We start from the raw sequence: 23,209 nt of genomic DNA on the forward strand, positions 1-23,209 counted from the left end.
ATTATTATCAGCTTTGGGAGCGACTCGCCAGGCTGTGGCGGGCAGGCGGGCCCGAGGCGGCTGGCCGGCCGTGCCGTCCCGCTGCCGGCGGCTCAGCACGGCTCTGCCGGAGCTCCGCACAGCTCCGCACCTCTCTGCTGTGCGCGGCTGTGCACAGCTCGGCGCGGCGCGGTGCGGCGGGAGCGCGGCGCACACACTGGGGCGGGGGGGGGGGGGGGGTCAGTAGCGTCAGGCTCCCATGGCGTCACTATTGACGTTTCGCATTCCAGCCGCTCTATGGAGAGGCCGCTAGGGCTCCTCTCACATAAATGACGTTCAGAGAGAGGGAGCGGGAGAGCAGCGCAGAGAGGCGCCTCCGTCCCCTCTCTCCGGCGCAGGCACACGCGTACCCCGGGGCACTCGCACCGGGACGCGGGCACAGGTCCCGGCCCGGCTCCCGCCGCACACACACACAAAGGCACATCGCGGCGGCGGCCGCCGCTCGGCATCCCTCGCCCGCCCGCCTGCTCACTCCCTCCCTTCGCCCGGGGACGGGCTCCTGGCTCCTCAGGCTTTTTCAATCCTTTTCCATGCCTCGGGATAACGCACCCTCTGGACCTGCAGCTACCCGGAGTCTGAGGGATTTTGTGTCTCGGGTCCTGCCGCTGGACAGCGCCTACACACGCCTTTAAGGAAGCGGGCACCTACAAACTAGATGTAAAGACGGAACCTCCACAGCAACCGAGTACGTATGCGAGTGAACGGGAGCGGCTGAGGGAGAGGGACAGCGCGGCATGTCCCCACTCCGTGAAAGTTGCGCCGCCGGGGTAGAGATGCTGGGGAGATGCCGGCGGCGAGCGATGCGGCTCAGCCGACGCGCTGCCGTGCTGGGCTCTCGCTGAAACTTTTCCCTCACCTTCCCCCCCTCCTCCCCTATCCTCCCCGTGGATGTTCAATTGCCGCTCGTCTTCCGAGCGTCCCTGCCGTCTCGGCAACTCCTGCCGTGCGCGGGGCACTGCTGCTCCTCACAAACGGGAGGGCTGTGGTTGAGCGGAGCGGGAGCCGGAGCCGGTGGTACTAAGGTATTTCTGCTAGTTGTTGTCATGGAAATGATGCTGCCGGCGGCGGCGGGGAGTTTACAGCGCCGGTGATGAATGGCAGCAATTTGTCTCCCTCCTTTAGCCGCGCTTGGGAAATAGGTGGTTCTGTTTGCAGAAGTTCAGCTGTCTAATAGGGACGGCGAGGCAGGTTGAGCTCATCTCACTTTGGGAGAGAGCAGCCCCCCTCGGCAGCCCAAAGAGCTCGCCCAAGAGGTAATTGCTGGAATGTGACATATTGTATTGAAATGAGACGGGATGTTTGCACGGCACGTCTGCCCGGCATCTGCTCCTCGGAAATGTGCACTTTTCCCTTCGGAGGTCAGAAGTGGTAACGAGGGGCCGCGGTGCCCCGGCACGGGCGGTACCGTGTGGGGAGGCTGGGCTGCGCCGCCGCTGCCCCGCTCCCTGCCCCCGCGGCGCCTCTCGCCTTTGCCTTCTCGCCTTAATAGCTGCGAAAGAAGTTTCAGTCTTGGAAAGAGGCGAGAAAGCGCGGGCGTTGGGTTGTGATATTATGTAGAGGGACAGTTATCGGGACAGCATTATCGCGATAGCCTGTCCCGGGCGGAGATGCCGCTCACCTTAGCGCGGCTAGTTAAGAACGCTGTTACTTAACTTGCAATTTTTGGATACGATGGGATCCGTGAGAAGATATTTCCCAGGGAAAGGGCGTAAAACACTGTTTTATGTAGGGGGATTAGTGTGTTGGGATAGGATTTTTTTTTCTCCAGGAAAAAAAGTTTGGGAATGAATCGCTAACTTTTATCCAAGCCGCTTCACTCGATTACATTCTTCGCCCTATTTTTCTCTCCTCCGTGGAGACCGTTGTATGCTGGAGTCAAGCCCCGGTAAAAACAATGGACTAAACCAGACCAGACGGTTTCTTCGGAGGTGAATCTCACGCGATCTCGTGGATATTTGCTGGAGTGACCGTGCGGCTCGGGGCGATCCCTCCCACTCCCCCCCCAAAAAAAAATCGCCAGCTAACCGGCGGTGGAAATCCAGCACGAAACTTTTTAATTGAATGGAGCTTCCCCCTCCGCGGTCCCTCCCGGGTAAATGAAGGTTTCGAAACTCGCCTGAAGAAGTCACAATCACAATGGAGTGTTTCACGGTTTCCTCCTCGTATTACAGGGTGGGGAGGGGTGTCACTCGGGGCTGAATGTAAAGTGCACGGAAGAAAAGAGCTTTGACAAGGGTAGTTATTTCCTCCTAATTTACAGCCCTTACGGCCCTGCGCTCCTGGCTCGGGCGGCGGCAGCCCGGAGGGGTGCTGCGTGGTTAAAAGCGCAGCGAGTGTCTCTAGGTAACCGGCGGCTCGGGGGGGCAGAGAGGAGCCCTAGGGCGCTCCGCGCCGAGCGGGAAACCGCCTCGTAGGAGCTCGTAAGGGAACAAAACCCTCGGGAGAGAAAGGGATGAGCTGACAGGCACTTAACACCCCAGGAGCTGGCGGGGGTTCAAAGGCGAGGGGCTCGGGGAAGGCAAAAGAAAGACGAGGCGCGGGTGAAAGAGTCGCCGGGGAGCGGCTTCCGTGGTCAGGGGCCGGCACTGCCGAGCATCCCCCGCGCTGCCGCGGAGCCCGGCTGGCAAAGCCCAGAGGGTCGGGGGGAGGCGGCTGGGCTGCGCTCCCTCCCCCGCGCCGGCGATGATGGGCCCGGAGACACCGCACAGGGTTAGCCGGGCCGGCAGAACACCCCTCGAGTCTGGCCGGTACCTTGCGTAGAAACTCCCAGCCTGCTTTTTCCCGGTCTCTGCATCCCAAAAAGAGAAAGTTCTCACGGGGAGGTGGGCGCTCGGGGACGCTGTCCCGCTTGTTGTAGTCACCCCGCCCGGAGTTCTCCTCTTGCCTTCCCAGGCTCCTCTCCCGGAGAACAAACCGGCGGCTCCGCTGTCCCAGCCCGGTGCTCTCTTGCCTTTTGTGTGATGAGGGAGCGAGAGCCGGCAGGAATGCTCTCCCCGGCCCGGTTCCCCCTTGCCACCCGCGGGGCGAGGCGGGGGGTTGGCGGGCGAGAGCGGGGGACGATGCCCCCACGTCCCCCCGAGACGCCGCGCCGGGGGGGGGCGGGGGGCTCCCCTCTGCCCCGCCGGGCACCGCCGGCCCTGACTGTGCCTTGTCTCCCGCCGCCGGCGGACAGAGCCCGGGTCGGAAGAGCGCCCCCCGCCCAGGCCAGGCCCCGGGCCCGCCTCCGCAGAGAGGTCCCAGCCGGCACCCACCCCGCCGCCGCCGCCGCCCGCCGCCGCCTCCGTCCGCACCTCCAGCCCCACCATTCAGCGCGCAAGATACCCACCAGGTAAGCTGCCGCTCCGGGAGAAGGGCAGGAGGAGGAGGAGAGGGGTGCGGGAACTCCTGGCGCGGCCCCTACCCTTCCCAAATCCCTTTGGCATAATCGGCCCCCGACGTCCCGGGGAGTTTAAATCCCAAAAGGATCAGAGCAGCGCGTGCCTTTCGCAGAGCTTTTGGCGATGCCGTGCCTGGGCACACGGGCTTGAGAGCCCCTCGCCAAAGACTTGCCAGATTTAAGGGGAAGCTGGTTGGGGGTGCTAGTGTCCCTGTGAGGCGCCCAGCTTGCCTGGCGTTAAACTGGGCATCCTTTACCTCACGTTCTCGCAAAGAAAGAAGAACGCCATGGTAATAGCTCCTAATGTCCCTGCCCTGATGCTTCTAGCCAGTCATTTAGGTTTTGATGACAGGTTGCTCTCTAATGCACCTCCTGAGGGGCCTTTTCTTTTCTTGTTTTAATATTGTTGGGCAAAGAAAAAAATCCCAGGTTGTTTACTTTGCAGGGGAATTAATACTGGTGCCCTAAGTGGAAAAGTAGGGGTTAGACTTAGACAAGTGTGCTGGCAAAAGGCGAGGTAGGAGGAGTCCCACAGAGCCAGGAGAGACCAGACCTTTAGGTTAGGGATATTTTTTCAGTCCTCCAGTTAGAGTTATTTTAGACTTCTGTTTTTCTACTCCACTTTGCACAGAATTCAGTGGCATAACTCGGTTATGCTCAGAAAAATGCAGGGAAAAAGAGCATAATGATCTGTTCCTTTGAACTCCTGCTCGTTTTCTGAGCTAGCAAAAAAGCGTTTTTCCTTCACAGAGCTGTGTATCAACACATCCAGTTGTGACATTAGCTGTGAACTCACTCTGTTGTGTTCCTCCGTCAGTTCTCAGTGGAGATGTGTGGAAAGAATTTCTTTCCCTTTTTATTTGATTAAGCACTGATCACTATGTTTTAACAGCCAGTCCTTAAACTAACAAATGATAATGACACGACTTGCCAGGAAATGTGTGTGCGTGGAATGGCATGGACAGAAATTGACAGGAAAAAGAAGAGAACAGTAGAATAATACATAAATAACATTGGGAGGCAAGGCTTGGGGGGGAGGGTTGTCCTGCCTCCTTCAAGCTTTTGGATTTAAGGCAAAGAAGGTCTTAATTTCAGGAAAGAGCACTATTTTTTTTTTCTCAGATTTTAGTGTTTTCTCAAGAAGAAGAAAGATGTGAACGGTTTGTGACAGCGTGATAATTCAAATTTGGTGCTTAGTTTAAATATGTTTATCTGCAAAGTGGGTAGGAAAGAATTAAAAGTTGATTTAACACAAATTATTTGGATTCCTGCATGCCAGGAGTGAATATTTTAAAACTGTAAGTGAAAAGACTTCTTAAAATAATGAGGAAAACCTCATTATTTCCAAGGCAGCTTTTTTTTTTTTTTAAACATGAATTATTTCTCAAGTGCTTCTGGAATATAAATTACCATGATTAAGAAGAGATGAACTGCACTTAATTTTGATATACATTTTATCTGTATTTACTTTTCTCTTTATGAGAAAATTTATACTAATTGATGCATTTTATTCCTCTACTGTGGAACCAAAATACACCACACACTTTTAGTTTGAGTTGCAAATATTGGTCTAGAATCTCACAGTGTTTAGTCAGGCAAACTTCAGTGAATTGCAGAAATGGGTCTATTACTTCTTGTGACCAGCAAATTACATGGCAGACTAATAGAAAATGTAAAAGAAAATAACAATCAGATCTTTTTAGCCAGGCACTGTGTTGCTTTGACCATCCCAGCTATCAGCGAACCACATTAAGTTTCATGACTAATGAATAAAACCAACTGTATTACTGGCCTCAAACTTGCTTTCCCCTGAGAACAGAAATACCACATACCTTTTATCCTACATTTTTGCAAATTGAAGGGGATGTTTTACCCTCCACTTTTTAAAGGAAAATATTCTACCAAAGATAAGCCTTAAAACTGATAATGAAACAGCAACTTTAAATTATTAGCTGACCAGAAATATTCTTCAAAGGTCCAGAGCTGAGTAAGCAAAATTGATGTTTGCAAGTCCTGAGTAGCAAACCTTGTGATTTGAGTAATTCCAGCTGCAGATGCTGCTTCTTTTAAAAGAAATATCATTTTTAATATTTTGCATTTGATAATCTCATTCACCCTTCGTGAAAATTTGACGGCATGATTGCATGCATACAGAGGTAGATTTAGAGTCATAAACTGTTCTCATTGCGCTTATCTAATTCTCATTGACACCTATGTATATTAAGCAGCAGATGTAGGGCAGGTTGAGATGGATTCTTCTCTCAGTGACATTGGTATAAATGTGAGTTTCTCCCTTGACTAGATGAGAGCAGACTCCATAGTACTGAATGCTTAGTTGGTCCCTGGTGCATATTTCTTGTTGAAAGGAAAAGGCTCGTGGCTAATTTAAATGTCCGAATGGGAGTTGGGTGCCTATCTGGGCTCTGGCAAAGCTTCTAGCAAAGAAGTTTGTGATGGCCTGGGCCGCAGCGTGGTGCACTGGGCTTGCTGCTGACGTGCCCCTTTGCCCTTGCAGATATGCCCTGTGTGCAAGCGCAGTATAGTCCTTCACCGCCCGGTTCGAATTATGCATCCCAGACCTACGCCTATGGCTCGGAGTACAGCTCAGACATCATGAACCCTGACTATGCCAAGCTGACCATGGACCTGAGCAGTACCGAAATCACTGCCACTGCCACCACCTCCCTTCCCAGCTTCAGCACCTTTATGGAGGGTTACTCTGGCAGCTACGAGCTCAAGCCTTCCTGCCTCTACCAAATGCAAACTGCCTCCTCTGGCCAGAGGCCTCTCATAAAGATGGAAGACACCCGGCTGTCCCCATACCAGCCCTCACTGCCCCCGTCTACGGATGAGGGGATGCCCAGCACTTCCATGTACTTCAAGCAATCCCCACCCTCGACGCCCACCACGCCCGGCTTCCCTGCTCACCAGGCCCTGTGGGATGAGCCCCCGCTGCAGCCCACGCAGACCTGCCTGCCTCCCGGCCACCTGATGGACGCCGCGCCCATGAAGACCGTGCCTCCGCGCTTCCCTCTCTTCCACTTCAAGCACTCGCCTCCGCACACGCCGTCCGCGGCCGCCCACATGTGCTACGACCCGGCCTCGCTGAGCCTGCCCCTGGGCTCCGACAGGCCCGCCGCCAGCCAGGCTCCCATGGAGGGCCATTCCTACGGGCTTCACCTGGCCAAAAGACCAGCCACCTTAGCCTTCTCACCGCTCGGCCTCAACGCAGCCACCTCCAGCCTGATGGGGGAGAGCAGCGGGAGCGGCAGCAGCGGCCTCCCGTCTCCTCCCAGCCGGAGCTCTTCGTCCGGGGAAGGCACCTGCGCTGTCTGCGGAGATAATGCCGCCTGCCAGCACTACGGGGTGCGGACATGTGAGGGCTGCAAGGGCTTCTTCAAGGTGAGAGATCCGCGCTTTGCTCCCCTCCCTGCTTGATCCCATCCCCTCTGTCCCCACATGCTCCTGGTCCTGACCTGGGGCTTCAGGGGCATCGTGTGTTGAAACTCAGGCCACCCCCCAGCAGGGTGGGAGGGACGCCCAAAGTTTTTGAAGGTCAAGGAAAGCCCTGTGTAGGATAAAAGGATCAGCCAGTCTCTGCTGAGAAGAGGCCATGGCAGTGATCTGGGGGAGCCACCTCTGGTGTGCCAGCATTCCTCAATGAAACGTCGGTCACCCCAGTTTAAGCTATAAACGGCATTTATTCTGTAGTGAAACTCATCTGGAGTACATTCAACCTGGGTTTTATTCAGTCACCAATTCCAATTACACTTTGTTTTTAGATGAGAAAAGAAGCCCTGAAATTGTAAAGTCCACTTAATATTTTAGGTGGTGGCAGCGGTGCCATTTGCTGTCCAGGGAAAGTTGGCATGAGGAGGAATGCAGGGTGGTCAGCACCGGAAAGAAACTGGTTTCACTCATGGGACAAACCTAAGTACTCCTAGTTGCTTTTGGTGGCTGCCTTGTCATTACCCTTCAGCTCGGGAGCCCGGGGAGCCCTTCCCAGGGGAAAGCTGCCTGCAGAGCAGTGACTAAGCACTGCACAGGGTCCCGGTGCCTGCTCTGCAATGAAGGCAGCTTTGCAGCTGAGTAGCAACACAAAAAACTTACACACAACAGTTTCTCAGCTGGAACTTTGCGCTTATATTTTCAAGAGTTGAATATACTCTTTAGATCTTAAGTTTGGGTGCTTTGTAATTTCATTTCAGCAGAGTCTGAAGGTCCAGATTCCAGTATTAATTTCAGAAATAGCTTGTTTAAGGAAGAGCTTGTGATTGACTTTTGGTAGGATGGTTCTGCACAGCAAGTTTAAGATTTGAAACATTTGGGGTTGATTTTGTATATTTTTTCTTGCTAAGAGAGCAGTTATGCCCCTATTCTGGTAAAAGATACAATGGGAACAAAAACAGTACCAAAATATTTGGGGGGAGGGCTTACAGCATTTTTTTTATTGTAGGTGGAGTTGTCAGTGTTACTTAATAATAATCTTTTGACCACATGGTAACACACACGTCTCCTATAAAACTAATTTGTTATTTAAATATAACTAGAAAAGGGAACACAAATAACATGGAAATAGCAGCTCTTTTTATCCCAAACCTGCCCCTTTGGAAATCAATAGCATACCCTTGAGTTGCAACAGTACCTTATTCTGCAAAATTAGACTGTTTTCAGTTGCAAATCACAATGAACTGTTTTTGCTGTAACTCATATATTTAGTACATTGAGGCTGTTATTTGATAGCAAACACAAATAATGAAATAAAATGTATCCATTAATTTAATCACAGTTAAAGATTTAATATTGAATGTTGAGTTGATAAATTTGTTCCTGGTGTCTTTCCTGTAATATCTTTTTGAATGTTATTTATTGATGTATTTTTGATTTTAAGTATGGCAGCATGATATGTTTTTGCACTGATATTTGTTATATTCTTGCAAAGCTTACCAGGTTTCTATACATTTTAATTTTGGTTTATTTTTTTCAACATGGCTTTAGAGGTAATTAAATTTACATAACTATGTCATCATTCTGTCCTTTTTCTTCAGGTCAGGCTAACTTTCCCAGAGTATTTAGCCAAACATATTTTGTAGGGGTTACCGGTATTTTTATTTTTCTCCCTGATGATTTTAATGGCTAACCAAACCAGTTATTGTGGTATTTGACTAACAATAGTGATAGCAAGAGAAGTACATTGCAGATCATTTTGATTTTATTTTAATAAGGTCAGCAATAATCAAGGGAATGAACCAAGTAGAAAATTGTTCCCAAAGGGATATTAAAAGCGGAGATAATCTAATCCCCAAAGGTAGATGTGATGACCTGGTAATTTCAGATATGATTTTATCATTCAAAGTTGCCTGTCTCCAGAGACTTGCTTCAGAAAAATCCTAGATGATTTTCATTGTCAGCAGCTAGCACTAATAAAATTGTTTTTCCTGCAGGCTAGTGTGTTAGGAAATTAATTTTATCTAATTATATGAATTGCACTGTCACTTTTCATGTTGTAATTAAAACACATTTTGTCAGGTTCTAAGCTGCTCAAGAAACAATCAGTTTACTATTTTTGTGTTGCATTTTTGCAGAGAACAGTTCAGAAAAATGCAAAATATGTTTGTCTGGCAAATAAAAACTGCCCAGTGGACAAGAGACGTCGTAACAGATGCCAATACTGCCGGTTCCAGAAGTGTCTCAGTGTCGGCATGGTTAAAGAAGGTAAGGACTCTGGCTATTTATGATCTCAGAAAACTAAAATACTATGTTTTATGAGTCTGTATGTGTGTGTGTGTGTGTGTGTGTGTGTGTGTGAGCATGGATGTCTCTACAATAAATTTGACAGTGATGAGATTCATAACTTACCCCAAAATATGTGCATTTATGTAATGATGTATTGATTTTGTGGTTTTTCACCCCTATTATCATATTTAGACTATAGACCCCAGAGTTCAAGAACAGCAAGGTCACAAGAGGATAATTTGACAGTGGCCAAAATGTCTCCTTTATTAACTTTGAACATTGCTCGATAATGCTGTTGGCTTCCCCTTGTTCTCTCACTGGGGGCTGCACTGGGTTGTGTGCATTTTGACATAGGTTCTCGTTTTATTCCCATAAGCTGATTGTAAATTTGCAATTAATTTAAATGGAAACAGGATCAACTCATTAGTCCCAATTCTGCAAATATTTAAGCATGTGAGTAATATTGTGTGAGCAGTCCCATTGCAAATACTGACATGGATAATATAACCTATATAGTGTGACCGTATTTTTTCAAATGCTTCAAGAATCCTAAAATTACTTTGAATGAATGCCTCTGCCGTTTAAAAGGGACACTGCTAGTAGAAACACTAAAATCTGTGTTTCACATTCAGCTTGTTTTCAGCAGTGGAGTGTCACGGGCACACTGACATGCTGCAAACAAAGCATGGGCACAAGGAACACAGCTGGGCTCTCACTAAGCAGCGACATTGCTGCTTACGATCGTAGGTCTGACACAGTTCTGGTGCCATTTGTGTTCGTTTGCAATCAAAGGCATCAAGAGCACGTGCTGAAACTGGAGAACACTCTTTATTTTTGCTGGTCTGGCCACCGTAAGGAAAGCAGGATGTTCATTCTGATCCATCATTTGCTGGTACCTTCACAACTGATTCCCTTGGGATTTTTTTTCACCTAGTTGTCCGTACTGACAGCCTGAAAGGGAGAAGAGGTCGGCTGCCTTCCAAACCAAAGAGCCCCTTACAGCAAGAACCCTCTCAACCCTCCCCGCCCTCTCCTCCCATCAGCATGATGAATGCCCTCGTTCGAGCTTTAACCGACTCCACGCCCAGGGAGCTGGACTATTCAAGAGTATGTCTCACTTTTCTTTCCCTGTTTGCTTTCCACACAGAAATGATTTGCGAGCCGCATTTCTCCTTACCAGCTGCTTTGCCAAAATGAAATTAAGTGTGAAATTTGGATGAGGGTAGAAATCGGTCCAGCCAGCCGTTGTCTTTTTGTGATAGGTGGACAATGAGAGGAAAGGAACTGCAGTAGATATTAGTGTTAGTAACTATTCATTGTGAGGATCTCAATCCCAAAATAATCTAATAGTCTGCAGTATATTCAGTGGCTGAGTTAAAGAAAAAATGCATGGATAAATAGAGCATTCTTCTTGCAATTCCTCTTAGGCTGTGCCAAAACACGATCAATTATGATGTCATTGATTAACCAGGAGTAGTACTTGTATGTCCAATATCTTAACTTCTGTTTTCTGAACACTAAAATTTAATAGCACTTCCCTAATATTCAGATAGGAGGGTTGCAGAGTGTTGCACTGGATGGATAGGACCATTCCTGTTGAAATCAACAGGAATTTTGCCATTATTTAAATGGGAATAGCGTGTGCTTTGGATATCCCAGCCTAAATATTCCTTCAGTAAAACTCACATTTTTAAAACAAGCCTGTTAAAATTAAAATTCGGAAAACTCAGCAAAGCTTTACCAAAGATTATATATTTTTGTAACCTTGTCCTTTAATGTAGCATAGTCACAATTTAAATATTCATTGAATATTTTGAAAGCTGAAAAAAAATTCTGTAGTTATTAAAATACAACATTGAAATGGCTTGTTAAATACAATTTTTAGGCAGGTTGATATAGGATAAGAAAAAAAACTACAGCTACAGAAAACAAAATCAAATTTTTCCCCCTTAAAGAAATATAATTAAATTTGAGATTGTTAAAAATAGCAGCTGTACTCAGACAATAACTCCATTGGCCATTTATCACTTGTTGCTAAGTAATATTTAATCCTAAAGCATATTTACTGCAATTATATAAAAATTACATTATGCTATTTTAGACTATACTTATATATATAATTTAGCAATTTAAAGCATGCTGTTACGTATTTTCTTCAAACTAATCTGGAAGTGTTAAATCATATTATTTTTCAAGTTATTATCAAGAATTTAGCTGTTCAGTGTCTGACAACCTACTATAGGGAGAATGCATTAGCCATATCTACATATACCTTAACTTACCCAGAATGTCTCAGGGATCATTCTACAAATAGCAAGGTGTGTGATGAGCTGTGCTCTTTGATAGAAATCTGCTGGGTTCCACAGAATTGCAGGAGTCCAGGGGCCATAATTTGTATTTATTTATTGATATAAAGTTGTTTTGCATTTACAGAAAACAGAACAAAAATTATGTACTTTTATGTGACTTTTTTCTTTGTCCTGCAGTAATTATTTCTCTTTTAATGAAAACAATACACAGATTTAATTGTTGAGCAAATTCTGTTGGACTTTACAGGGAGCATATGATTGACAGTAAATTAATTTAGTCTTGGTAGCTAAAAGATTAAGTATGATTATCTGTTAGAACATATTAATATCTAAGTTTTTCTTTACACTAAAATATATAATAGTCTGTTATGCCCGGTGGTACTGAAATGACAAAAATATTCTACCAGAAATAAGTAGATTCTTATGTTTTTCATAGACCCTTATATTTACTTTGAAAAGTTAGGAGAGGTCAAAAACCAAATGCTGTGTAAAGAGCAAGATTAATTGAATTTAATGAATTTAATGAAACATATCCTAGACACACTACAATGCTAAAATACTCCCATTTAGAATAATCCTGTACCTGTAAAGACTAATTTATGGCACATTCAGCTAGGCTGTGACCCTGCTGAGCACCACAAATGGGCAGATCTGGAAACCTGGCTTTGGAGTCAGCCCTGACACTTCTGCAGATACGACCTTAATGTTTAGTGTGGTCTTCATGTTTACAAGCTGTAATATCTTGACCGTCTTAAAACTACTGATAAAAGTTTTGGAGAAAAGCTGTATCCCTTCCCTCTAGAAAACCCTGTAGACACACACAAACACACACACACACACACACACACACACACACACACACAGAGAGCAACCCAGGAAAAAAACAAAACCAAAAATAAATTACATAAGCTACAAACTTTACACCAAAACATTGGAAACAGTTCTGTTCAGAACATGGCTGCTTTTCATCTCAGCACTGGTTTTAACTTACCAGTCCACAGCCGTGGTATATTTAGGTACTTGGTTTCAAAAGGCAATTGCCAAGGGCCGTAGTCTGGTCTCACACCTGTTTACTGGTACAATTCCCTGAGTTTACGCTTTTAAGGAAGTGAGATGAGAAACGGACCCTTGCCATTTTTATTCCTGCGGAGTAGGCACCAATGTAAATATAAGTGTTGCCTTTTCAGAGGGGGAGAGCAACATTTAGGCAATAATCCCCCCCTTCCTGGGCCACAAAATTAAGCACATATCATGGCTTTTGGAAAAATGAGTGTAGGCTTTCTTCTGTGCAGAGAAGTTATTGTTAGGCTTTTGCAGCTGTAGCCGTCGATGAAGGACTGATGAAAGCAGGCAAAGGGCAGAGCTAAGTTGTGCTATGGGGCTTCCCAACCTCAGGCTTTCCAAATCTCTTCAGATATAATATACAAATTAATGTTGCTTGTTACACATGCAACCCCCTCCTTAAGTAACAGTCATATTTAATTTAATTCCCAAAGGAGCTCCAAGGAAGGGAGGAGGGCAGAGCTTTGCCTTTTGTCTTTCTCCTGGTTTGCCTCCAGTTTGCATAGGGCAGGTTTAGAAATGCAGATCGGAGGAAGGGAGCCCTTCCGTCCTGTGACGCCTCCTGACCAAGGGCAGGATTGCCAGCTGTCTTGGTCACAAGTTAGGTCAAATATCACTTCTTCTCCATGAAATAATCATGGAAAAAACCCACAATTGTGAAACAAAAACATACATATTGTTTATGGTTGCTTGTATGCTCCTAAGTCTGTTACAAGTAAATAATATTTTATTTTAACAACTCTTTGTAAGTGCTAATACTTTATAGTAAGCAGTGATGTATTGCAGCAGCTGAAAATTATACAGTTCCATGTAATCTTTTACCTTTCTTATAAAATTGCTCTCATGGGATAGACTATGCAAAAAAAGTACAGGTTACCATTTTTTTAGATGAATTTAATTTGATTCAGTGCCCAGCATGGGGGTATACCACACTATAGCATTCACAGTTACATGACATAATGCAGCATTCAGCTTCATTAGAAAATGTTAAAACTTTGCCTTACCTTTGCCAAAGGAATGTTTTATAAATATTGGGAACAAATTAACACCTGGCATAATTACGCTGAGTTGTGATGAGTTATATTTAGAATAAACCCATTCAGAATGGGTAGTACCTTTTTTCTTGTCCTTTTGTTTTCCTTCTTTACTGCTCAAAGGATCAAGGATATAGCTCAGCTTAGCAATACCTGTTGTGAGGCAGGAGTTTCCATCAGCCTGTTGTTTCCCTGTGTAATAAGAGTCAGAGTCATAGGTCAGCCCCTGTGTATCAAAACACATCTCCTAGTGCCAAAATGCACACTTGTTGTGACTTGCTCTGCGTGGTCACTTCTAGAGGGTCCAGAACGTGCAGGGTCTCTGAAAAAGCAAATTGTCATTGTCTACCCATTAATTACCTATGTGCATCTTGCTGCAGTCCAGTGCCAGGAGTTATTGATTCTTGCGGCTTGAGCATCCTCAACTGCTCCATTCAAGTGGGGGTCTGAACACAAAAATACGATGCAGCATACAGATTTTTCTACTGATGCTCCCCATCTTCTCTGTATTGTGGCCTCTACCTGCCTCAGTGTCACAGGATCCTTTGGAGCAGCTGAGGCAAAATTTGTCTCTGTATGAACTTTATAAGAAGGATTGCATGTGTTTTACCATCTGATTAGGGATGTGAGCTGGAAGGCACCATGAGAAACTCATGCAGTTAGGGTTGACTAAGCAGAACAGAGTCACTAAGAGCTAGCACCAGGAACCAGATACAAACAGAAGTCTCTAGGATTGCTGTGGTTCTCCCATCAGTCAGCAACTCTGACATTGTGTCCTTCATCCCTTACCTGCCAACAGCAATGAGCTCCAGCTAGGAGAGGCAGAGTACAGGACAGCTGCCTGAGAAGTTCTGCTTGCTGCCCCATCTCTCTGTCCTGCACAGAGATGACTTTTGGGTGATACCTGCAGCCCATGGTTGTAATAAGGTTCTCCCATGCTGCCAGACCACTGTTACTGATGGGGAGAGAGTTTTTTCTGCTTCCACTCTGGCTTGGAGAGTTGCTGGAGTGGCCTTAAGGCTGATGGACTCAGGCCTAAGTGCATGTGGGAAGTTGTTTCCAAAGAGTATGCAGGCTTCTTTTAGCCATGGAGGATACCTCAGCCTTTCTTTGGCTGAACCCATAAGAGAGAGAGTGGATATGAGGTCTCTCCCAGAAATACCCCAGCAGGTGTCTGATGATGAGGATGTTACTACAATTAATGCCACATTATTCAGTACCTGCTCAGAAAACCGGCAGCACTTTCCAAGCACAGAATTGGACTAAGCCACAAAAGCTCCTGTTTTATTTTCTGCCAAGAGAGAGAGAGAGAACAGTGTCAAAGGACTGACAGGGATCCTCTGGTGATGAAGTAGGAGATAGTGGGGAGGGAGCTGTCAGAGGGTCACAGGGAAGCTGAGCAAGCTGAGACTGTCAAATGGTTGCCTGGAAGAGTTATGGCCACATAAGCAGGATAATAGGTTCTGCTGAACCTCAAATGCTTCAGTTTGAAGGATAAGAGGTGATATGGGGCAGCTGGTTTACTTTGAACCAATTCTGTATTCAAATGAAGCAATGCTGCATGTGCCAGATAAAATGTGATTTATCTTATGTGTCTCTATCACTGTCAGATAAAATGCACTTTGTGAGGTTTTGGAAGAAATCTGCATTTCCGACATACTGAGACAAATTCATCAATGGGAGAAGTGTTTCATTGTAGTAAGCCAAATAATGTTCCTCTTCTAGTGTGATGCAAATTACCCTACCCACCAGCTTTTTATTTCTGTTTACTAATAGCATATAGGTACTTGTAAAATGTGATATTATATTTTAGTTATAAATTTGAAATTACTTCTATACATATGGAAATATTTTGTAATATCTCTCTGAATAGCAAAATGCCTGTAGGTAACCAAATAAGTAGGTAGGATGTAGACCTATTTTTATGTCTTTATTAATAATACCAGCTTTGCCACAGAAGGAAATGTTGTCGGGCAAATAATGCTGTATGTTTCACAGAATGCCCTTAAATGCATATAACCTTGCTTTCTGTGGCTTTCATTTTAGTACTGTTCCACTGATCAGGCTGCTGCAGGCACAGATGCAGAACATGTACAACAGTTCTATAATCTTCTGACTGCCTCCATTGACATAACTAGAGGCTGGGCAGAAAAAATCCCAGGATTTACTGACCTCCCAAAAGAAGATCAGACATTACTCATAGAATCAGCTTTTTTGGAGCTGTTTGTACTAAGACTCTCCATCAGGTAACTATTTATTTAATTTTCTCTTAAGATGATGTGAAAAATCATCCATCTGAATATTTTTAAGGAAGAAGTATGGTATTATCTTTCAACATTGTAATTTGTACCAAGAAAAAAGCACAAAAAAATCAGCAATGTCTGCATACAAAGGATACAGTGTTTAATTTGTTTTACACTGCAGGAAAAATCAAGAACGTGATTTAAAAAGAGATCATAGGTGTCACTAATGTGCTTCTTTTATTTGATCTGTCCCATCTTCCTCCTACATAGTAATCAAAATTGATCCTCAGGTACTATCTGAGCAAGTCTGCTTTATACTCAGAAGTATGAAATATAGAAATGCACTTCAAGTATTAAATTTTTTTTCTTTTCTCTTTTTCATCTGTTTTTGAAAGGGATGAAGAAGATTTAAAATCTTGTTCAGATTGGTTTTCTTTTTAATACCAATAGAGTGAGATGCTGTTTGTCAGTCTAGCTCTAGTTAAGACACTTCACCAATTTCACTTTCAGGAACTGGCAAAATTGCAGACTGGTGATTTCAGTTATGGTCATGTTTATTTAAGTTGAAAATGATCTTTTCATGTGTTTTTTTTAACAAAAATATTGGTAATGGAGAGGGAAGAAGAGGAGAGCTTGGCTATAATTTCTCTCTTGCACACAGGTTTTCATATATAAAAGAGTTAATGCAGTTATGTGTATTGTCGTGCATTACTGCGTCTGTTCTCCATTGTTTTTTCCTTGCCAATTTTTACAATCTGAAAAATGCAGATGATGCTAAGTAAATGCTGAGGGTTGCAGAACCTATCTTTTTATTAGTTTTGTATGTCAAAATGCACTCACTTAGTATTCCTTTGGTTCAAACATACAGTGTTTAATGCAAAATGTCTTCTCTGTTTATGCCTTTGGGCAGGACCAAAATCTTAACTAATTAGACAGTCTACACCACATGCTGCAGCTAACCTCAGGCTTATAACTCTAGCAAGTAAGCAGTCACAGAAGCTTGTTTGTTGTACTTTGGCCCCAAGGGAGAAACATATTGTCAAATGTGAATGCCCACATATGTCTCAGGATAATATGCCTTAGATTTTAAATGACAGATGCTTCAATACTGGTTATGCATTTTTCTGTAACGTAGAAGATGCATTTATAATTTTTTCAATTGTTTTTATTTGAGGTCTGATACTGCTGAGGATAAGTTTGTATTCTGCAATGGACTTGTGCTTCATAGACTTCAGTGCCTTCGAGGATTTGGGGAGTGGCTCGACTCTATTAAAGACTTTTCCTTAAACTTAAAGAGCCTTAACCTTGATATCCCAGCCTTAGCAAGTCTATCAGCTCTAACTATGATTACAGGTAAGTTCTCCTTTGTTAACAGAAAGCTTCAGACTCTAGTGCTTTGCTTTATAATGGATTCAAGCAATTTCAGTTAATTTAGCTATATTCAGGGTGAAGTGATTATGATTTTTAAGCACTAGCATGACCATATTGAAATTGTGGATTAACATTAGGCAATTAGACACCCCTCTTAAAATATAGTCTAAGTATTTCTTTGCAGCTTCATTGTTTTCTTGGAGTACTCTCTAAAAAGCAAACTGCTTCCAAGCAAATTGTGTAGCTCCTACAAAAATATTCAAGATACCTGCCAAAGTCCCAGAAAATCTCAATGGAATTACCAGAGCTAGGTCTTCTGTATAGGAATAGTAATATCAAGGCCACTAGAGACCTAGAAGCCATGCAGCTAGCATAGCTCATCTCTCAGCAGGATAGCTAGACCAGAAAAAGTGCTCCACGAGGCAGGCAGGCTGCATTTGGTAGCCAGGCTAGCCTAGGTATTCCATGTACTGCTTTTCTGAGAGAGGAAAATCAGAGAATAATGAGAAAAAAGTCACATTCCTCAGTTGTACAAAAGCTTTTGGGTGTGCATGTGACTGTATGACCCTTTCTGCCTGCTGGGGTGAACAGCAGGAAACTAATGTCAGAATCTGCCAAATCTGTCCAGTGAGTACAAAATAGGGAAACATAACCTTTTAAAGTGTAATTTTTGCATTCCTGAAACAATAAAGCCCAGCATACCTTGGGCATCTTGCAATAGAAGAGTCATGGCTGATGGAGTTGGGAGAAGGGTGTCTGACAACCCCGCAGCAGAATTTGGAGCACAAGTTATCTCCACAAAGAGCCTTGCACTCATATTAGAAAAACTGGTAGTTTAACAGTGCAACTGTGTCATCAGTGTGAGACAGGGCTTCAGTGTGCCCTGAGCTGGATCTTCCTAGGGATGCTTATAAGCTCCACTTGGATAGATAGCCATTTCCTTCTGCGTTTCAGGCATCCACTACTTTGCAGGCAGTGGCCTCAACAACACCAGCTGTAGTCTTCATTTTACCTGGGATGAAAATGATGTCGGGGAAACCCTGAGATAAAACACTCAATGACAGATATAAAAAAATAAAATTGGCCAATTGCTGTTGACATTTGTGGGGCAAAGATTTTGGGTTCAGAGTTTGCACAATATGCTGTCTTCCTGCATTCTGTTGAAGGGTTAGTGTATCTCTTTGTCTCTTAAGCCTTTTCAGGTTTTTTATTAATTTTTGTTAATTTCTTCTGCAGTTGGAAAGGGTACTTTAAGATCCAGATTCTGGTTTCTTTGATAAAACATTTAAGACCAGAATAACTCATTGGAGCTGCTTTACTCTGTATAAAAAAGTCCCAAAATGAGTGGTATGTTTAAGTCAGAAAGAACATTCCCAACTTTTTTTTGTTTTTTTTCTGTTGTCTTTATACATGCACTGGCATATGTTCACACTTACTTACATACATGTACTATAAACACCTCCATGTATGTGTGTGTGTGTGCATACTTATATACATACATAATGTATTTATGTATGTATATGCATTTAGAAAGCTCTAAATCAAGGACAGGTGCTGTCCCTCTCTATATATATTTACATCCAGGCATATATGCTCATATATAAAGCACATATAAGTGATTTAGATTATTTACTAAATATGAGATATGTCTTTTTTAGGTAGCCATAGGTAGTGTGTAGTCAATTATACTCTTGGAGACTGAGAGTATGCAGGTTGATGAACAGGATTCCCAGCAAGCTACGTGAATGTAGCAAAAGCAAATGTATAGGAGGAAAACTTGCTGCCCTTACAAACCCACGTTCTGTTTTAACATGGTAATTTGTTCAGTTAAGCACTGCTTGTTTGGCCTTACATAAGGAATCAGAGTTGTCCAGTGGCTGGCTCAGTTCACCCTAAGATAATTAGAAACAGATTTTAATTGGATACATCCAGCATTCTTCCTTTCCTTGATCACAACACTTCCAGGAGTTTGCTATATTGTGCTGGTCTTCCCAAAATTTCTAAACAAGTGGAAGGAATTGTTGCCTTTATGAGGAGACTCTTTCTGTACATAGAAGCTTTAAGATTTTCTTTGTTTGTCAAGCTTCTCTTGATTATCTCTCTGGTGTGAGATGGTGTTTAAAATTAATATTGTTTTCTGCTTATTCTTTTATTTCATGAGGCTGGTGTCTCGGCTGATTTGGTCTAAGGACAGCATGCATTTTCATGTGATCTAAATTAGACCAAAGCTCTAGTGACTTATATTCACAGGTTTCAGATATCCAAGGGCAGCTAGCTAACTCAGGGACTCAGCCAGAAATTTGGTCACCTGAAAACGGATAGCATTGTACAATGATGAACAAAATTAAAAATAAAACATGTAAGAGGAAATCAGGTGATTCTAGTGAGTGTATTGAAATTTTTTATTCAGGAAAATCTTGAGATTTGGCTCTGATGTGGCATCCCACAAGAAATGGCTTCTTTCTCCTTCCTGCAGTTTGAGTATGACAAGCCATATGATGGTTTTCAGCTAGTCACACCAAAAGAGAAAAAATAACAAAGAGAAAATTTGCAAAGATGAAACCTGAAGAAGTCTGCAATGTTGAACATTTTTAAGCATTGTTTTGAGGCTTGGCTTAGATTTAGATGGGTGGTTTAGGTGCCATTCTTTATCTCCAGGGAAGGCACCCTTTTCTCCTGTAATGGACTGTTGGAAGCAATGGGTAGTTGGCAAACTCTGCTTCAAGCCCTTTGTGTCAGTCAGACGAAGGAAGAGCAACCTTTCCCAGGAACATAGGATATCCAACTATTGAGTACCACTGTCTTTTGTCTTGAGAGAACTTCATACATTTCATGGGCCCCAGAATGGCTGTTGTGTCCGATGGTCTGTGGACAAGCTGGTGGTCAGAGGGACACCCAAGGCCCTATCTCTGGTCTGATTCCAACAGGAGGGGAATCTGACCATGGTTCTCCCATGTTCCAGGTAGATATCTGTGTCACTAGGCTTCAAAATAAGAAGAAGTGGGAAAGCTTTCTATTGTGAATCTAATTGTTTGCCTTTAGTAACAACACTGCAAAACCAGAATGCTGCCTTAAGCAAAATTTTCTTGATTATCACACAAATTATTGCTTATGACTTGATGGCTTAAGCAAAAAAAAAAAAAAAAACAAGACAACAGGCCTATGATCTGTAGTAGTCATAGCCTGTTTTAATACTGTACAGCATCTTAGGTAGCATTAAAATCAAGAATTGTCTTTCCAGATAGAGAAAAATTTCTTCTAATAATGAGCTGGTAAACCTTCTTAATTTCACGAGTGCTTTCCCAAACAAGGATGTACTCTTAGAAAGCAAACCTTCTTATATTCTACCAATCTTTGGCAGTTTTGCTGAGGGAGAAGAGTAAGAGGAGTCACTACTCTCTTTCACATATTCTGTCTGTGTTCTTCAAGAGTGACAGGGAGAACTAATATCTGTCTCCCAGAGAAGGAAGAGGAAATAAATGTAAAATTCAGTGTTGGAGACTAAAAGACATTCCACTGGTCCCAGTGTCCTAAGAATTACTGAAGGCTGTTCCTTAATTTTGGGATGTCTCCCCAGTAACAGCTCCAGTAGCTCCAGTGACCTTCAACTAACCCTGCTGACTTGTTTGGAGCCACAAAGCTCCATGTCCTATCCCAACCACAGCTGCAGATGACAGCCTAGAATGCATGGTTATAGGCATATAGGGTCATTTTGTTCTTTTCAGTGTAGTTCCATACATTGTTTGCTTTGGGTAAAACTAAAGGTATGTACAATATTTTGCATTATATATTCCATTAGAAAGACCATATATTTTTGCTTTTTCTATCTCTTTTATGTGTCCTGGAAATCTATGGTGTGTTGCCTAGAAGAAAAAGCATTATATCAGATTGCTGATGAGCTTTCAGGTCCTCACAGATAAGACATCAGCTTAAAAGAGCACCCAGAATGAAAGAAGTTGCATCTTGTGTAGTGTGGAGGCTTGCAAACAGTTAACTTAGAACTCTGTCATGCCAAAACACATCTTTTTACTGTAAGGTGTTCCTTTAGGATCTTCCTCTCTCTGTCTCTCTTCTCTTTTTTTACTTCCTTTAGTTGGTTTAGAAAGGCTGGACACAACTTCCTCCACAGCATATGAGTGTTGCTCTAAGCATCACCCAGAAGAAAGTAGGTGGGAAACAGCACATGACACTCACCTCACATGCCTCTGAAAGTAAAAAAATTAGGTCTGTCATGTTCTTCTCCTTTGGATCACTTATTCTGTTGGTATATAGCATCTTCACTTATTCTGTTGGTATGTAGCATCTAATGAGCTAAAGAAGAGTGCCAACATGGAAAGGAAATGCTGGTCTTCTTGGGTCAAGTTCTGTTGTTAATTCCACACAGACAATTCCTATGAGTTTAGTGTGTTCACGGATCACAAGTGTTCCTGCACAGTCACTCCATGATGGACTGAGCAGTGTTGAAGACGAAGCTTTGCCAAGTAGACTAGATACTAACTCAGCCTATGCTTGAAAATGCTTCCTAAACTTCCCAAATGACCATTTGTTAGGTTTTTCTTTTAATTAGAGTGGAAATAGAAAGACTGAGAGTCCAGTTCAGATCATCTGAAGGGCACATTCTAATTTAGCCTCAAATTTCTGCCTGCTCTAGAACTGCTAGTGTTTTCTCTCTCTCTCATTCTCCTTGTTGATTATGTTTTCCTCTCTGCTCCTTCCTTTCTCTATCCACATCAAACCATTATTATTTTGCCCACTTGACACTCTCAGTGGGATGCTGCTGAGTACAGAGCATGCTAGCCCTCATTCAGCCAAGCTCTTTCAGCATATGTTTTATTTTAAGTGTGTTACAGACCAGCCCAGAACCACTGTATATATTGGGGTTATTCACACTCCTAATGCTTTGTTAGACTGGCACCAGACCAATGAAGAATATTGTGAGGTTTCAATTAATTAGGAGTTTGTGTTTGTCTTCCTGCTGTTGGGCTTTCCGTTCCAGTTTACAAACACAATTTTTAGCACCATCAGTCATACCAAGAAACAGTGATGAGACCAGTGTGGCTAAAATGAGTATGACTGCTGCAGTTCCTTCCGAACATGACTTTGTCCAACCTCCCAATGGAATCAAGACTTACCTACTCTTCAGCAGCAGATATCCTTCAGTCCTCTTGCCAGGATATCCTCTGGAGTGGGTGCTTCATTTGCTGGGTCTACATACAAGCAGGTGGCAGACTGAAGGAGTGTAGGAGAGCTAGTTATAAAAAAAAAAACCCTCCAGATTGCATTGTCTGCCTTTCCCCTGCCACTTAGCTGAGGGAAATACTGTCAGCGTCAAAGTAAAGTACTCACTCCTCCTTTTTCACTCCCACCTCTTTGTTGAGGCAAGAACTCTTTGCTTCTACAGCAACCAGCAGTTTCCATGTGATTTTGTGGTTTTCTTAAAAGAGGGAGCAAACTATGGTGTTCTGTGTGGCCACTCATCTCACCTGACTTCAGGTTCCCTGCACAGCTGATGGAGAATACAGGACACCGCCAGAAAATGATTAATGCACCTAAAATTGTAATAATCTTCTAAAAATGCCCATCCTTACACTGATGTTGGGAGGAGTTTGAGAGGTCTGGGCACCAAGGTTGGGGATCCTTGTGAAGTGTCTGAGAGTTAGGCAGGATAAATATGGGCCAGACTGCAACAGGAAAGAAGACTCTTGGATCTGCCAAGTTGCAAGGTTCCTGTGTAACAGTGTGTGCACGAGAAAGCTGTAGGCAACTGAGCCTTGTGCTTATTTGAGTTATAGAAGGGGAAGAGAAATGTGAAGGGGGAAGAGAAAATCGCATAACTGCATTGAAACCAAGAAAATCGAGAGGCCTATTTTAAGTCTGCCGTGCTCATCTGTTGAGTTTCTGGACACCTCAGAATTAATTGAGATTAAAAGTGATACTCCATGACACAGAGTGCAGAGCCCAAGATCTTTGAGGTACTCACATTCTCTGAGAGGCATTTTCTGTAAAGATAGTGCTCGGCCTGCCTGACCCTGGCATGAT

General features: G+C 43.8%; 1 protein-coding gene across 2 annotated transcripts in view; it reads left to right on the forward strand.

Moving 5' to 3' along the window:
- The first annotated feature begins 354 nt into the window (after window positions 1–354).
- The window catches only part of NR4A3 (nuclear receptor subfamily 4 group A member 3), a 29,188-nt gene continuing 6,333 nt past the window's right edge, over window positions 355–23,209 (forward strand). Inside the window, exons 1-6 of one of the 2 annotated variants that reach the window (XM_059855663.1) lie at window positions 355–724; window positions 5,931–6,817; window positions 9,001–9,130; window positions 10,086–10,258; window positions 15,603–15,802; window positions 16,974–17,152. In XM_059855663.1, the coding sequence (XP_059711646.1) occupies window positions 5,933–6,817; window positions 9,001–9,130; window positions 10,086–10,258; window positions 15,603–15,802; window positions 16,974–17,152 (1,567 nt within the window). In that variant the 5' untranslated portion in view covers window positions 355–724; window positions 5,931–5,932. Of the gene's footprint in view, window positions 725–3,231; window positions 3,368–5,930; window positions 6,818–9,000; window positions 9,131–10,085; window positions 10,259–15,602; window positions 15,803–16,973; window positions 17,153–23,209 lie in introns of those variants that run through there. The other variant, XM_059855655.1, reaches the window with a different exon arrangement.

This window comes from Haemorhous mexicanus, chromosome 1 (genome assembly GCF_027477595.1).
Source record: "Haemorhous mexicanus isolate bHaeMex1 chromosome 1, bHaeMex1.pri, whole genome shotgun sequence".
Classification (NCBI taxonomy): Eukaryota; Metazoa; Chordata; class Aves; order Passeriformes; family Fringillidae; genus Haemorhous; species Haemorhous mexicanus.